At 35.3% G+C, this 17,571-nt stretch overlaps 1 protein-coding gene across 2 annotated transcripts in view; it reads left to right on the top strand.

Moving 5' to 3' along the window:
- LOC131145049 (protein SWEETIE) overlaps positions 1-17,571 on the top strand; it is a 146,930-nt gene that overhangs the window by 115,811 nt on the left and 13,548 nt on the right. For both annotated transcript variants that reach the window (XM_058094101.1, XM_058094092.1), the window contains exons 32-40: positions 5,835-6,055; positions 7,097-7,241; positions 7,351-7,419; positions 12,549-12,605; positions 12,794-12,880; positions 12,968-13,096; positions 13,278-13,481; positions 13,626-14,087; positions 16,098-16,163. In XM_058094101.1, coding sequence (XP_057950084.1) covers positions 5,835-6,055; positions 7,097-7,241; positions 7,351-7,419; positions 12,549-12,605; positions 12,794-12,880; positions 12,968-13,096; positions 13,278-13,481; positions 13,626-14,087; positions 16,098-16,163 — 1,440 coding nt within the window. The remainder of the gene's footprint in view (positions 1-5,834; positions 6,056-7,096; positions 7,242-7,350; positions 7,420-12,548; positions 12,606-12,793; positions 12,881-12,967; positions 13,097-13,277; positions 13,482-13,625; positions 14,088-16,097; positions 16,164-17,571) is intronic.

Raw genomic sequence — 17,571 nt, 5'->3', positions numbered from 1 at the left:
CATGGTGGGTGAGCCACCACCGCCTACCATGAGATCTTGCCACAAGCCAGAGGCTATAAATTGAGATGCCCCACCGAAACTAAACCACACATCTCAACTGCAAGTTGTGTCCTCTTCTGTTTTTCCATATTTTATTCTCTGTGTACATGTTAAATAGGGACCTGAGTATGTAAAGAATATACAATTGATTCATTCTCATTCTCTACATGGTATTAGAGCTGGTTTTTTTCCTATACCAAGCTAACTATGGGGAACAACTCCATCAATAGTCGAGAGTTGACAACCTCAGAGACTCAAATGAGTCGAAACAATGCCATCAGCAGTTCAAATGGACTAGATGGCTCTTCTGTCCAACTATCGGAAAAAAAACTCAATGGGAAGAATTTCCGAGAATGGGCCCAGCCTGTGAAACTTGCAGTCGGTGGTAGAGGAAAGCTCGGGTATCTTTCCGGCGGCTCAAAGAAACTTGATTCAACGAATGTTGTGGCACTCCAGCAATGGAGATCGGAGAATTCCTTGATTACCTCATAGCTTATAAACTCCATGAAGCCAACTATCGGGAAAACATATATGTTCCTGCCCACAGCAAAAGAGGTGTGGGATGCAGTCCGAGAAACCTACTCTGATGAGGAGAATGCTTCCCAAGTCTTTGAACTTAAGACACACCTATGGCAGATGAAACAAGGCGAGAGGGTGGTGACAAACTATTACATGGAGATGCTGGCACTATGGCAAGAACTGGATTTAAGCAACAAAGAAGAATGGCGCTATGTTAAGGACAGTGCATTGTTCAAGAAAATATTGGAAAAGAAGAGAGTTTTTGTGTTCCTTGCAAGCCTTAATCAAGATTTAGATGATGTACGAGGAAGGATTCTCAGCTGCAAGCCTCTACCATCCACTCGATAAGTGTTTGCTAAAGTGAGGCGTGAAGAGGCAAGGCGCAAAGTCATGTAGAAGGAAGCTACAACCACAATACCAGAGGGCTTAGCATTTGTATTCCATGGGACCTACAGTGGGCCAAATACCAAGCAACCAAAGGGCCGCCTATGGTGTGAACATTGCCGAAAGCCTGGCCATTCCAAGGATAATTGTTGGGAGTATCATGGCAAGCCAGCTGATTGGAAACCACAGTAGAGCACCAAAACCAGAGGCTATCAAGCTTGTTCTGAGACTCGACCCGAGAGGCAACAAGTGTAGAGCACCTATATCTTTCAAAGGCAAAAGCCCGTCATTTCAGTCTTAGATGCCCCCCGTCGAAGGTTTGAGCAATTCTTGCAATCGTTGACCTCTTGCCAATTGATTCTGAGGAGCTTCGTCGAGATCAGAAGTGAATTGCGCAAAGGTGTAAGGCCCTTAAAAGAGGCTCTCGGATCGGATCCACGGACATAACATCTAACCCAATCAGAAATGGACACTTTGATTTTTCAATTTATTAAAACATTTAACATGGCATCTTAACATGGCCCCGAGAGAAAAACCTAAGTATTGCCCTCATACCTTATTTGTCTACACCATATTATTCTAATTGCTCGAGTCCTGTTGAAGTTAATGAGTCCTTTCATATGCTTAGTCTTTCGAATTTGGCATATTCTCTTATGCCAATGCTCTTCCTAAGTCATTATCTAAGTTGTATACTTCTAATTGCCTACATCATCCTCATAAACATGTGCACATATGATAATGACTCAAAGGTTGAGAAAGTTGTCTAGATTCTGTAGCTGAATTTTGGTTTCATGAACGGAAAGGTAAACACACATGTACCTAGCATCATTCTTTGGTTTTTGACTGTTTATGATTTATTGTCTATGTCATGCTACCATTTTGTTATCATTTTATATACTCTTTCCCCTCCCAAGTTTGTGTATTAACTATCATCCGTTCCATGGAGGGCCACAATGTTTAAGAGATACTTGAGCATTGATGCCTCTTCATGTTGATAAGTTTGTGGTTGGATGTCGTTGGTTGTTCATCATAAAAGGTTAATTATGTTTTGTGATTGGCCTAACAGCCAACCGTGTTGCTGAAGGTACTCAAGCGTGTGATTCAGACTTGACACATTCTTCCTAGTTGGCTAACTTCCACCGCTTCGTCTTTTTATCTCCTTAGCAACACTTTCTGTTGGCCTTTGCATTAGTTAGATGTGAAGAATGCCTTCCTACACGGTGTTCTTTAGGTGGAGGTCTATATTGAGGAACCAGCTGGGTTTTGTTGCTTAGGAGTCAAAATTGGTTTGTCATCTCCCATAGCATGGTTTGGTAGGTTTAGTGCAATAGTGCTTGAATTTGGCCTTTAGTTATGTGTGACACATCACTCCGTATTCTATCTCTATATTACTGCTCATAGGTTTTGCTCATTGTGTATGTGGATGATATTGTGATCGCAGGTGATAACAATAAACGTATACTGAGCCTGAACTGTTATCTGTGCATGAAGTGTTTGATTGAATATTTAATGTTGAATACTTCTAGGGTGTGGAAATGTCTGTATCTTTTATAGACCACCTTGTCACCCGGGCTGCCCTTTTTTTTTTTTCTCTTTGTTGGCTGATCCTGGTGATACTGATGACTTGTTGGTCTCTCTCACAGTTGACAAGTGTTATAAGCTAGTTTCTTGATTCTCCAAGAACAAGTTAATGGGATGTTGTCATTCATATTTTGTGATACCCAGAAGGTACACCTAGGAGAGGCCTCATGTCATGAATTTAGGATTGGGTTCACACTCATGGGTTATACATATACAGATTGGGTTGGATTGTCCTTAGATGATCTACAACTGGGTCCTTTGTGTTTGTGTTTGTTGGTGTTAACCTCGTATCCTGGAAGAGTAAAAAACAAATTGTGGTAGCTCAATCAATCAAGTGCTGAGTTTAAGTATAGGGCTGTCGTCAATGCGGTATGTGAACTAGTTTGGAGGAAGAACTTGATGTTAAAACTTGATTTCCCAAAGTCGCAACCAATAAAATTGATGTGTGATAATCAAGTCATTTTCCATATGGCCTCCCATCCAATCTTCCATGAGAGAAACACACATTGAAGTTGATTGACGTTTTCTTTGGGAGAAACTTAGGCAGAAGCTCATAGCAACCGCTTATGTGAAGTCTGAATATCAACTTGCTGATTTATTCACTGAAGTGTTGCAAAGTGCTCTAGTTAAATTGATCTGTGTAAAAAGCTAGGAGCATATGATATCTATGCTCCAGCTTGAGGGAGAGTGTTATTGGTTATTTAGTAGTATTTCTTTAGTGACCTGAGATAGTAAGGGCACTATGGTCATGTAATTGACATATATCATAAATAGAGAAGTTGTCCTTTCACTATGATTGCGTTTTTTCCAATTTACTGAATATTGTCAACAAAATTAAACCACTTGTAAAAGTCTAGACCTTAACATACTCATCACGTTGAGGCTATGTTATCTGCAAGAACCCTAGTCACCTAATGTAATTATGAATTCCTATATTATCATAGAGTGGATGAGTTCTTTTGTTCTTGGTGTTGATTTGAATTCAACGCCTTTTGCTTTGTTGGAGGTATTGGTTTATGATATTTATAGGACAGTGGTTAATAAAGATCTTTGTCTAGTTTTTTCCTTTCATTTTCTACATTTTGGGAGCATTTTTTATGAGAATTCAATGTATTATGAGCAGAGACACATGCCCACTTGGGTGTGCACATGCAGAAACATACAAATATAGAGCCAGGTTGGGTAGGGATGGCAAGAATGAGTAGAAGGTGTCTTTAAGGTGACCAAGGCTGGAGAGCAGGAAAAGGAGGCAGAGTACTGACAATTATTTCCCTCTTTCTTTATGTTGAATGCTTTTTAGGTGCTGGCATAGGGGAAAGAAATAAAGAAAATGGCTCAACGAAAAAAAATAAATGGGGATGAGCATTTCATCTAAGGAATTCCTAGAACCATTGCAGGCTAAGGGGGTGTTTGGTAAAATTAAGTGCTAAGTGCTGAACACTGAATTCAAATCTGATTTTATGAACCAGTTTTGAGTTGAACTTGAACTGGTCGCTAAATTTAAAATATGAATTTCTTTTTAGCTGTTTGGTTTCTAATATCTAAATATGTACTGTTTTTCAATTTTAACCTTCTCAATGCTGAGGAGCATGAATTTGATTGATTAAAAAGCAATTATATAAGTCAAAATTTTTAATTTAACATAAATAATATTTCCTTGTTTTAGACTTATAGCCGACCTACCTAACGAGACTTAAGGTTTGGTTTGCTGTTGTTTACAATATTTCTTTGTCGTATATTTATTTAATAATTATAAGTAACAATAATATTATTTATTGTTGTATAAAAATAAAATTTATTATTTCAATTATTATCACTTGAGTTTTTCGTCATTTTCATTTTTTATGAGGGATAAAATTGGAAAGAGACATCTAAATCCGAATCAGATATGTTTCTTTGCGTGGTTCTATCAGAGGAATTTTAAGAACATTCAAAGCTACCACCAAATGTTCTGTTGTCTAAACAGTTCACTTATTTATTGCAGTAGTTTAGACATAACCTCTATTCAGAGGCCATTCAAATCAAGCAGACATCCCCTAATTAGGAATGCCTGGAATTCTTTTGTTCTTTTTGTTTTTTTCCTTTGGAGTACGTGGATTTAAACTTATTTCTTGCACAATGGTTGGTGTACCTTTCAGGTTGTTTATGATAAAGATGATCGCAATGGATGCAGTGCCTGTGCATTACAAACACATTGTTCTAGTCCTTATTCATTTTCTCTAATCCAATTATAAACTCAATATTTTCTATTAGAATGGATCCTACATCTTGCATATTTTCAATGGTAGTAAAGGTGGGCATGCTGTGATGACTTCCGTGTAACAGAATTTAAGAAAAAAAATTATAAATGAAACATATGAGCCAAAGAAAAGGTTAGCACATCAATACCAGGGTATAATGGAGCTCCTCTATTATGTATAATTATTCTTAGCTTTCAGAACTTTTAACCCCACTTGAAATCCCTCCATGTTTAGTAAATTTTATATCAACTTCTGCTCGCTGGCTGACTTGGAGGGTTGGAGATTCCTATGTTGAATGATGAGTGGGATTCATCATGTGCATCTTGAGGAATTAATATGCTATCCATGTTTGTTTGAACACATTCCTCTGAACATGTTGGCAATAATTTATTTTCAGTCATCTCTAAATAGGGAGAGTGGACAGTTTTCAGTTTTCGTTATGTTATCTGGTAACCATAGCTATGTTGAAAGATATTGTTGAGATCAAGTGCTCATTTTGTTTGTATGTGTTATGTTTCTAAATCTGATTAGTTAAAAAAAATACCTAAAATATATTGTTATGATAATAACTAGAGACTTGATGGCCCGTTGAGTTTAGAAACTACTTTTGTATCTGTTCTTTTTCTTTTCTCTTTTTAAAAAAATTAAGGAAAAGCAGAAAACACTACTATTTCAGGTTGTTCTCATTTTTTAATTGATCTTATTTTTAGAAATTCAAAAGTTAACTTTACTGTTTCCTGAAACTAAGAGCATTCTTGTATGACTTTTGGCATACCAAATGTTTCTATTGCATTTTTTAAACTCTCCATGAACAAAAGATAAAGGGCAATGAAATGATTGTGGTATTATGGACCTCTGGTAGATCTTATGCCTACGTGGACTCCCAGAGTCAGGTGTCCCTTCTGAATTTTGTTAACTATCTGGAATAGCAGGGACGAGTGGTCGTTATTGTGAGCAGCGGAAATGATTGGTTATTTATTTATTATTATTATTATTATTATTATTGTTGTTGTTGTTGTTGTTGTTGTTGTTGTTCTTATAGATGGCATAATTCCTGCAACTTGTGTCCAGGTTCTTGCTGTATCGGCTATAAGGAACAATGAGATCAATATTATGGAGCAGGATTCTCTTAATGGAACAGATGGTGACACTAGGTTCAATTTTGGAGATGATGAAGATATGGTATCCGTCTCTAAGGGTGTGCCAATGCATGGGAACTTGTATGGTGCTTCCAATGTCAATCATTATAGGGATAACCATCTGAGATTCAGAACTCGAGCTTTTGCTGCTGAGTATGTCTACCTGCTTTTTTATTTCTGGATATTCTTGACTGAGTAAATGAATGAACAAACGTTGAAATATATGTTTGACTTCTTAAATTTTTTTCACAATGCTTTAGTTCCTTTAATTGAAAAACAAAAAGAAAGTAACAATAAAAATAAATCAACAAAGGTCAAGCCCATAAAACCAACAATCTTTCTAAAGGTGAAAATCAAATTCCTTGAAAACAGTCAGATGAAACAGCCCTCCTACAAGCTTGAAATACAATGTTCTACCAAGGCAGCTGCAAGAGAATTATTGTTAAAATTATGGGCTTTTCTATCTAACTGAATGCCTTTATAATAACTAGGACTGCACAAATTCGCTGCCTTCTGGCATCCTTGTGGGGCTTTCATGACCTCTAAATTTAGGAAGTTCCAAAGATTCTGGACACTCCCAACATTTGCCAAAACAGCCATACGTGTTCCAGAGGCTCCAAGTCATTTGGAATTGGAAATAATGGTTTCTGGGAATACAAAAGTCATTCCATGAGAAGGTCTTTCCATTGCTAAATCCATCACATAATATTTGGAGACGAAGCCCTGTGTGGTCTCCTTATGTGCAACAAATTGTTAATGTTATCTCTGTTAAGATTAACTTGAGCCATCGTATTGTAGTATGCCAAATTGTTGTGAGAAATGAATGGTTATGTGGATTTATTGAGAAGCTCACTAGTTGCACTACATGTCATGGATTATTGAAGTTACTAACAAAGTAACAATTATGGTTTTGGAAGCTTTTGTTCGTAGCATGGTGGATATATTTGGTTCATATTACATTGTTTTTTGCACATGTCTTGGAAAGTGGATTTCATTGTATATTGTCTTTGTTCTTTACGTACTTGTAAAGACACCCCCTTGAGACACCCAAACCTCTAATTCAGTCTTCTTGAAAACACAACCATCACACTCTTCAAAAGCATTTTTATGAATATAACTGAAAAAGTAACCTTCTGCCTTGATTTTGTTTCTATATTCATATTAACAAAGGAATTTTCCTTTGTTGGATTTTAGGTGCTTGAGTCATCTGCCTACCGCAGTTGGAAAGAATCCTGCACACTTTGACCTCTCTTTGGCAAGGAAACACTCGAATGATGGACGGGCCTCTGGTGATTGGTTAGTCCTCCAAGTGCAAGATCTAATATCACTTGCTTACCAGGTGCTGGATAGATTATTAAGGATTTTGTAATAGTATCTATGCTTTGAAATTTTGTCAAGCCCTGAAACTGCTTATAAGTAGACATCTTATTATGTGTAATTTGTCGCAGATAAGCACAATTCAGTTTGAAAGCATGCAGCCTATTGGTGTGGGACTTCTAAGTACCATTGTGGATAAGGTACATTTGTATGAATATCCATGTTTGAATGTAATATGCATTTCTTCGCTGGTTCATGATTACAATGGGACACTTCATGCCAAATTTTGTTCATATATCTGTTAACTATATGCCTTGGTCTATTATTACCAAATTGATTTGAATACCAAACCGCTCCCATTACATATTTGCTTGAAAGGAAGTATCTAAAGTACATTTTTTGAACTACACTAACTACACGATATACTAGTAAAGATTCCAGAAACCATTTTGCTCTCTCTTCACATGATTGTTGCTGTCAATTGCCATGGCACTTGGTACAGATTGAAGGAATATCCTTTCATCTGAGACTGGCAGGAGTGGGGAATGTATTTGTTTTTTGGGGTTTATTCTTGAGCATAACCAAATGTGCAATGAATAGATGAGGACCTCTTTGGTGGCAGCAAATTGGATTTTGGATGGTTTATTGTTGGTCTTTGGAAGATCAGGGAGGTGCTTCCAAAGCACTAGAATTGGGAGGGTGCTTTATTTTTTCATGCAAGAGTTTGCATGCTAGTTTTGTTGATTGACCATGTTAATGTAGTCAAAGATGTATAGTCTCAGCACATCATTTGATGGAGTGAGGTAGTACTGCTGAGGCAAAGGAATGTTTGCTCATGGCACAGTGGTGTGATGCTTATGAAGCAGGCAAAGCAGACTCTCTGCATAATGCTGGCACACAGAATTGGTTGTGTGGACAGTACTAGGAACTGAGGTGGCTAGCGCTACAATGGGAGCAGGGCAAGGAGTGAGGATGCATTGGAATGGGCCTGTTTCTCTGACTATTGTGCTGGACTTGGAACAGCTTTTGAATGTTTAATGTATGCCTGGCTTGTGGAGCAATTAATTTACAATCTAATTATAGATTTAGATTTAGTAATTAGTGTCAACTATTACTAAATTAAAAATATACAAGGCTATAAAACTATTTACAATTTTAATAGATAATCAAAATTAGAAAATTACTTGAAATATTTTAGCTAGGCTCATATGAGGCATCAATTGACTTATGGAACACGATACCTCTATTGCAGTAAACCAAATAACTAATTATGTGTTTTCTAGTTGGTCTTGACCAACCATTAGACATAATGGTTACACCTTTGCCCCTCTATATACCAGCAAAAGGAAATATGTAACCCTTTATGCTCCAAATAAATTTCAAACACCTCATTCTCATAGGCTGTAGAGCTGTTCACCCCCTTTCCAACCTTTGTAGCAACTTTAAGCATATGCTACATAAATGGAGAAATCAACTACTTTTGCTAGGACTTGATTATGAATTAGGGATTTTCCCCTTGCTTTTCTTAATTTACTCTTTAAACCTATTAGGAGTTTGGTGTTGATTTTTGTTTACTTGGAACTTTTGCTTCTTTCCATAATAGGATCCATCAGGGTCATCAGGATTGATTCATTGCCTTCCACTACCTTTAGCTTCTTATGTCTGAGCTCTACTAAAATCACTGGAACTACCATTACCAAAGCCACCCCTACTTCATTATTACTTCATCCACTCATTCTTGGCCTAGATCTCTATCTCTCTTCCTACTGTTGTTGTGACCATATGCTTTCCTCTTGGGAAAATCTCATTCTTTCGTCATTGAATCTTCTTCGTCACTCATGTTTTGGAAATCTCATCTAATTTGAGCTTCTAGCTGTTCTGGTCTTTTTTTTTTTCTCTCTCTCTCTTCTTCTTGGCATATTGTTGAAGGTGTTTCATCATTTGTTCTCTCACCTATGTGGTCACATTTGCACTCCCAACCAGTTGACATTTTTATATGCAAGTGTTGTTTCAAGCATGTAATCCTCCTTTAATGGTCTTCCACACAAAAACACAACAACATGCCTACTACCCTCCACTAGATTGGCAAAATTTTGAACAATTTCCCAATAGGAAGCTTTTCATTTCCTTTCTTATCACATGGCATCTTGATTTGATGATTTCTACACATAAGAAATAAATTAAAATTGTGATGGAAGTTATGGTCTGTATGTAAGAATAAAATGGAAATTGAAATTGGAACATTATTACATAAAATGAATGATAGATTATATAAATTTAAGTTGCTTAATATTAAGGTTTATCAGTTATCACTTTAACTGTTTATTATTTAAGTTTTTAATTAATAGTAAATTTGTAAAAATAGTTAAGTAATAATTGATAAATACTAACTAACAACTAAATAGATTATAGTCTTCCTACTCATTATATTTGATAGTTGCATATTATTTTGTATTATCTTGCAAATTTAATTTTTAAATTTTAACATTCAAATAACAATAACTAAGCAAACATAACAATTTAGGCTATTAGGGATTACGCAATTTAGGCCTATCAAGCAAAGTAATGCTAAATACATGGTAGTTTCATTGCATTTAATACTTAAGAGTTATTACATGTTATATTGTATTTTCTTGCAAATTTATTTGTACATTTTAATATTCAAAAGTAACAATAACTAAGCATAGCAATTTAGGCCATTATGGATTCACAATTTAGACCTATTAAAAAAATTAATTCGTTAAGCTATAAGCATAGAAAATTAGCAATTAAGCATCCACGATTAGGAAATTTAAGACATTTAAAAATTGAATATATCTGTGGCTAAAGTACTGAGTAGTAATTGGAAATAGTTAAAGTTATAAGATCAATGGCTAAAGTACTGAGTGTGATTATGTGGTTGAAGTATGTCATAAATGAGATTCTTCGTATCTAAACCCACAGATATGTTTGTCATAATCTGCCATTTATAATGGCAGCAACCTATTTTTTCGTGAGAGGACGAAGCACATTGAAGTTGACCCTCATTTTGTTGGGGGGGGGGGGACGACTCTGTTGAAGAAAGTTGTGAGGAGTCCATTTGTGAAATGTGTGGATCAGTTAGGCTATGTTTTCACGAAAGCTTTATTTAAGCCTGCCATGTCTAATGATTGTAGCAAGCATGGGTTAGTTAATATTTATGCACCTCCAGCTTAAGGGAGAGTGTTAGAAGAGAATAGGCTATTTTAGTAATTATGTGGTGCACCGTGTGAGTGGGGTATTTTTGTCTTGCATCTATTTTTTATTACTAATATTATTAGATGGTAAACCCAGATATGTATGTCATGCTCCAGGAAACTGCTGCTTTCCTCTCTACTCTTCCATCTCTAACTTTCCAACACTCATTCCATAATAAAGTTCTCTTTTTTATCCCCCAAAAAAAAGGGAAAAAGAATATAATGCAGCCTGAGATTTGGACATATTACAGGTCACATATTGGTACTAAAATACTTAATATGCAAGTTACCTTAATTGATCCATGTTTGCTATTTGCAAAGCATATTCCCTGTGTTTCTTATTTTTTAATTGTTTAAAAAGATTTAGACTACATGAAAATTAACAAAAAAGTAGATTGAATGGGTTGGTAATAGAAACATCTACCATTATTGAAATAGATCTAGCAAATCATATATGTTGCATTTATACCAAATCTATAAATAACTTGCTTTTTATTTTTAAAATTAAACATGAACTTACTAAAATTATGCTTTTTGTGTAGATCACCTTCAATCTATGATCCAAATAAATTCAAATATCAAATAGCCCCATCTTATAGCTATGATAAAATACTCATGTTTTCTTAATCTTTGAAAATCTTTTTGTGAAACTGAAAAGATGAAAAAGAAAACATCGATGAAAAAAAACATCTGTCAAAAGGTTTATTGTTTTGCAAGAAGAAAAAAAAGAAAAAAATCCATCCCATGATCCAATTAAATCGTCTTGATAATGTCTAGTGAGGTCTTGGGTTTACAGAAATGAGGGCAAGATGAAGAAAGATGGGCTTTACAACTGTTCAATCATCACTTCGTTTGAATGTTTAAGCTGTTAGGTGAGGTCTTAGGAGTTGGTTTTATTCTCTAAAATGCCCTGCACACAATGTGAAATTCCATTGGGCTTCAAAATATGGACAACGAAAGCACAGATGATGCATGTGTCTGTTTATTTTAATTTTTATGCATGTGTCCGTTTATTTTAATTTTTTACATTGTGCTGAAATTTTTAATGGAAGAATATGGCATTCAGGATTAAAACTCTGGACATTTAGGTTAGAAAGGTTCTAAAACCATATTTTGAAAACTGCTGAAATAAAAAGCTTATGATGTTATGCTGCGAACCAACTATATCCATAACAGTTTCCCACTTGTGTAGCCCTACTCCACTTGTAGAGAGAAACATAATTGAGATGAGGTTTAGTAGGGAGATGATAAAAGCTGATAATAAGAGTTGAACCCAGCGCAAGGATGTAAAGTGCTTGCTGTTTTCTCTGGTTTGTGTGGTTTTTTGGGTGTTTTGTTAAGTGAATAGTTGTATTTTAACGGATGCTCTTTTCCTTTCGTGTTGCTTTTGGACAGGATTATTTTCCTTGCTTCGCAGTGGGCCTTTTCATTGAGTGGCTTTAAGCTAATTTGTTTTCTTACTTATAGCAGGATTGCATGGCTTCTACTTACTAGTCCGATCGTATTTTTCTCTTTTTTCTTGCTTTGCGCTTTTCTTCTTTATTTTCTTCTGTTTTTCCTTAGGAGGATGCATTATCATCCTCTTTGCATCTCCTTCTTGCCACGGTAACTTTCTTTTCCTATCACTTTAAAAATAGAAAAAGAACCCAAGAGCTCCTGGCAACCACAGCTCTAACTGTAAGATATATTAGCACTTAACTTAAAGGCTTAAACTGTTAAGTAGTGGCCTGAGAATATGGTTTATCATCTAGATTAGCAGCACCTATCTTCTAGGCGAAGTGCATACATTTTACCAAGTTACATGGAAACCAGAGTGTTCTGGTTGGATAGTTGGATCTGTCTTGGATTTGGACAAAAATCTAAGGTTTCACAGCCTTTTCATATGGCGACTGGAACCTATTTTGGTCCATTCTTAGAAATATTGTTGATTTCTATTCCTTTCCTTACTTCCAGTGATTATATGAGAGAAGAATGTCATTTTTTTAAAAAAAAATTTGCAGCGTAGTTACTCTGTTAGTCTGTTGTCCTCTGTTTAAAGCCAAGAAGTTCTCTTTATTTGTTCAAAATTTCTGAATTCATGTACTTAATTGCTGTATAATATGCTTTAATTTCAGTTTGAAATGACACCAGACCCTGAGCTTCCAGGACACCTTCTACTGGAACAGTATCAGGTATATTGATGAATTTGCTTGAAGTGTCCTGAACATTTTCTTATTAAATACAAAAGGCAAATTGTATTGCCGACAATCTACATTTTTCCACTGGATATGGTTTCCATTCTGTGATTTATTTGTAGGATTTTTTGCGATGATGTGTATTATGATTGTCAATGAATTTTTTGCTTTCGTTTGAAATTTAGGCTCAGTTAGTCTCTGCAGTTCGCACTGCATTAGACTCATCCTCTGGTCCAGTTCTTTTGGAGGCTGGCTTGCAGTTGGCTACTAAGGTGCAAATTACAGACGTTTTGTTCTTTTATATTATTTTTTCTATTAATTTATCTAGTCATGGATAAGATAACATCTTAAAATTTCAGATATTGACAAGCGGAATAATCAGTGGGGATCAAGCCGGTGTCAAACGCATATTTTCGTTGATATCTCGCCCACTTGATGACTTCAAGGACCTTTACTATCCATCCTTTGCGGAATGGGTCCATTGCAAGGTGTTCCTATTTCTCTGATCTTCAAACTCTTTGTTGTAGTTTAAAATGTTTTGATATAATTAAACTGAACAATTCGTGGGATTAATTCATTTGCTTCTGTAATATATTTTTTCCAAGTATATGCATTTTTCTTAATATCAAGGGGCTCTTACTATTTTTCCTTTTTATGAATTTCCTCTAGATCAAAATAAGACTTCTTGCTGCTCATGCTTCTCTAAAATGTTATACATTTTCATTCTTGAGGAGACACCATAATGGGGTTCCAGATGAGTATCTAGCATTGACCCCGTTATTTTCAAAAAGCTCAAGCATTCTCGGGAAGTATTGGATCTGGATTCTGAGAGACTATAGTTATATCTGCTTCCACCTGCATCTTAAAAGAAATGTGAGCTTAATGAAACCTGGTTTTTTTTTCTTTTTCTCTGGCAACCTCTTTGCATCCAAAGAGGAAAATGGACTTAATATTTATGAAATTTTATAGTTTTTCTCCATATTCTAGCTTCTTATGTTTGCAATGCCCTGCTTACAGTGGAAACCATTCCTCGATGAAATTCAATCTCCACTGGTTTACTCAAAGTTGCAGCCTTGTTTGGAAGAAGCATGGCCGGTGATTTTACAAGCACTTGCATTAGATGCTGTTCCTGCAAATTTTGATGCAGATGAGCACTCAAAGACAACCTCTAGTAATTTATTGAGAAACTGTTTAGTATCTGGATACAGAATGGTTGAGCTGGTGTCTGAAGAATTTCACTTTGTATGGGGATTTGCTCTGCTAGTTCTATTCCAGGGACGACATTCTATGGTTGGCAAACAAATAATTCCACTAGGTTCTGCCAAAGCTAAACCTGGTTCTGACTTATCAGTTGAACAAACAAGTTCTTTAGGTTTGAAATTGTATGAGATTGTGCTACCTGTGTTCCAGTTTCTCTCAACAGAAAGATTTTTCAGTGCAGGGTTTCCGACCATGGATGTATGCATAGAACTGCTGCAGGTGGTGTTCTGTGTTTCTCCTTATTTTCTTGTACCAGCTATGTTTCCATGTAATTTTTTAGATATGTTGTTTACTTATTGATTACATAACATATTTTTTAGTTGTTTGCTTAGTAGAAATATGTTAATCAGTCTAATTTTAGCATATAGATATTGGTATATAACCACAATTTTGGTTTAATAGTACATTCTAGTAGGGGATTTTTATTGGCTTAGCTAATAATGAACTCTTACTATTCAGTAAACCATATTAAATGCAAATTAATTAATATTTCGTAACAACAGATGTATGGGAAAAAAGTTCATCTAATACTGAGTACATGGTGTAAGTTATACGACAGGGTCCAAACAGATCTAGCTGCTAAAAGGAGTGACCGTGCTGTTTCAACCATTACAGCTTATATCATTAGTTGTGAAAATTCTGTATTAGTTAGTTATAATTGGAAAGGATTAGATTGAACAATATTATATAATCTATTATATGCAATTTTAAAGGAGTCAATAGAGAATATGGTATCGCATATAATATTAAAATTATGGTCTTAAATTTCGAAAAAATAAATTGTCAAAAGTTTCTGCTTTCCACTGGACTTGAAATCAAAATGGTAGTCAATTTTCAGGGTACAAATTTTCTGTTGAAATTTCCATCATCCTAAATTTATTGGAATTCCTAAATTTTAGAGAATTTTTATGTTTTGGAAATTTGACTATGGAATAAAATTTTCTTGAAATCAAAATTAGAGAATCAAAATAAGGTCTATTGCATGGAGGACATGAATTTTGGCTTTCAGACTTCAAATTTCATGCAAAACTTCGTTATTAGGTGTAACATTTTGTTCAACCTTTTTATGTCAAAAATAGCTGTATTTACATAATAGCTAATGTTTAAGTGATTTTTGAATTTCATTTATATTAAAATGTTTAATGTACGACTTGCAGATATTGCACCTTGTAGACTACATACTTGTCATTGATGTATTTATTACAATATTTTAGTTCTAAATCTTGCCTTATTTGGTCTAGTAACAGTTTCTAAAGTTTCATGAAAAAGCATTTCATGCTTTACTACTAATCTTTATTCTTTTAAATTGAAATTGAAATATCCATACTTTTGAGGCCTTTATATATTAGTTGAAATCAAATTTAAAATCTTGATTAGAATATAAGATGGCAAAAGTAGGATCAATTTTATAAATGATTTGTAAATAGTTATATTTTATTAGGGTTATATTAGAAAGAGGCCTATAGACCAACCATAGCCTCTTTATTTAAGTGGATAAATGATTGAATTGTACAAGGTGAAAAAGTAAAATAAATATGATAGTTGAATTCAATAAAGGCAATGTTGAAAATATGAAAATTACTCCACGCGTAACTCTCATTTTCTTTTTATGCATGGATAACCTTTGGATGGATTTGTTCTGTTCTCCATTGCATATCTCTCTCTCTCTCTCTCTCTCTCAACACATTTGTGGAATGTTTCCACCCTGAAATTTTATTCAATGACGACATTTTCAGGTTTGAGACTTTGGAACTTTTTCCCAAACCACAATTTGGAATAAGTCAACCAAATGTTAAATATTATTGATGGTTGTCTCTTCTTTTGTTCATAATTTTCATCATTTCTCGTGCTCAAAGCTTCGCAATAAATGCAAAACTTATTATTTATGTCTTTAGCGGCATCACAATTTTCAAATTGAGTGAAGTGGTTTTATCCTTAGCCTGTGTAGGTGCAGGAAGTTTACTTCCAAGTCAGTTTTTATGTTCATGTTAATTCTGCTGTTGAATATGAGCAACAATCTCATATCAGTACCTTTAATTTTGGTAACTGGGTGCTGTAACATCTTTATGCTATCGTTTTGTTGCTACTAAAACTTTAGTCTTTGATGATAGGATGACCATATTTATCTTCAATATTGATGGAAATGTTCACGAGGCAAAGTCTGTCTTCTATGCAAATGTGGTTCTTCTGGATTCATTTAATCATATTTAGCAAATTCAATGGATGCAGGTTTTTTCATATTCTATTTGCATGGAGGATTCTTGGAATAGTCTTGCAGTATCTGTTCTGTCACAGGTAAATTTCAGCTTATATTATGTAATAATCTGAGCTTCTAGAGAACTTGATGCACAATAGTGAAGGGATGAAATAGTACATACCACAGGTGATGCAGGGTTGGGCCATGAAAGCTGCTTCTCTGTGGCCGAGCAGAGAGTTACAGTAGAAATACAGACAGGGAAATTGCCAAAAAATGCCAGGAAACTGAATAGAAAACAGAAATAGAGGAGTCGAGCATTTGTCACCACAAAAAGAGCTCATATCTGAAACTTTATTACTATATTCCGAGGAAAAACTAAAATTACATCCTTCAGGAGAGGGTTTATTCAAAATTACAAAAAAAAAAAACCCTAAAATACCAGCCTTAATCTCCTATGGGACTTTGATCTCTGCCCTAATTTTATAGAAGATTGACAAAAATTAACGTGAATAAATACTCAAAAGATATCAACTCCAATTGCCACCACTATGAGTGTTTGACAGGGTTGCCTGAGTATCCACTTGAACTTGTAGGGTTCCCAATTTTTATTAAAATCAGCTTGTGCTGTCTCTACTATTCTCTTTCTCTTGATTCATAATCACAATAATCAGCTAAATCCCTTTGAAGTACACAAAAACCTTCATAGCCATCATTGACTGGCAACAGTTCTCGATCTCACCATTGTCAAAAGTCTCAACAACCATTAAAGGATCTCTGTTGGAGCTTTGCTGTCATTGTTCATCCACAAAATGGCTGTTTGAAGCCCTTCTCGCCACTGGCTACTAGATTTGCAGAGAAGTGAACCTAGCTGCGACTCACCCATCATTACATTTGAATATGTAGATAAGGCAGTGACGCAGCTGACTCCCCATCCTTGCATGAAGAAGCAAGCCATCATTGCAAGGTACAATGCCTGTCTTGAGTAGTTCCCACTACTCATCAACATGACCTTGTTGCTCATCTGCTGTTGAAGCCTTAGCCGCATCATTCCCAAACTTTGGTTTCAGGCGAAGGTTGCTTGCCCTCGAATGAAGAAGTGTAATGGAAGTTTAGTCAAATGGATGCAGATTGAACTGCTTCCTCTTAGTTGAACTGAACTGAACCCAGATTTCTTCTCTCATCCATTATTTATACAGAACAAAAAGAAGAGGGGAGTTATGGAATTTGATGATCCTCATAGTTGTTTGAACATTGCTTCAACATAAGCCCTGCCCTACCTGCTCTGGAGCAAGCTTCTTGCAAGCCGGAATCAGGAATCAAGGTCAATTTGCTTGAATTTAGAGGAGCGTGATCGAAAGATATTATTTGATTGGTTCAATCAAAGTGAAATATCTTCTCTTCTTCACAAATTGCTACTACTAAATTATCCTTTCATTTATCCAGGTTCTCTTTCTTGTACCAATAACAAAGAGTTTTCTTGAAAGTTGAACTAATTTATATTTGAAA

Source organism: Malania oleifera, chromosome 1 (genome assembly GCF_029873635.1).
Source record: "Malania oleifera isolate guangnan ecotype guangnan chromosome 1, ASM2987363v1, whole genome shotgun sequence".
Taxonomy (NCBI): Eukaryota; Viridiplantae; Streptophyta; class Magnoliopsida; order Santalales; family Ximeniaceae; genus Malania; species Malania oleifera.
Note: the sequence above shows the minus strand (reverse complement) of the source record. Positions and strands in the feature narration are given on the sequence as shown.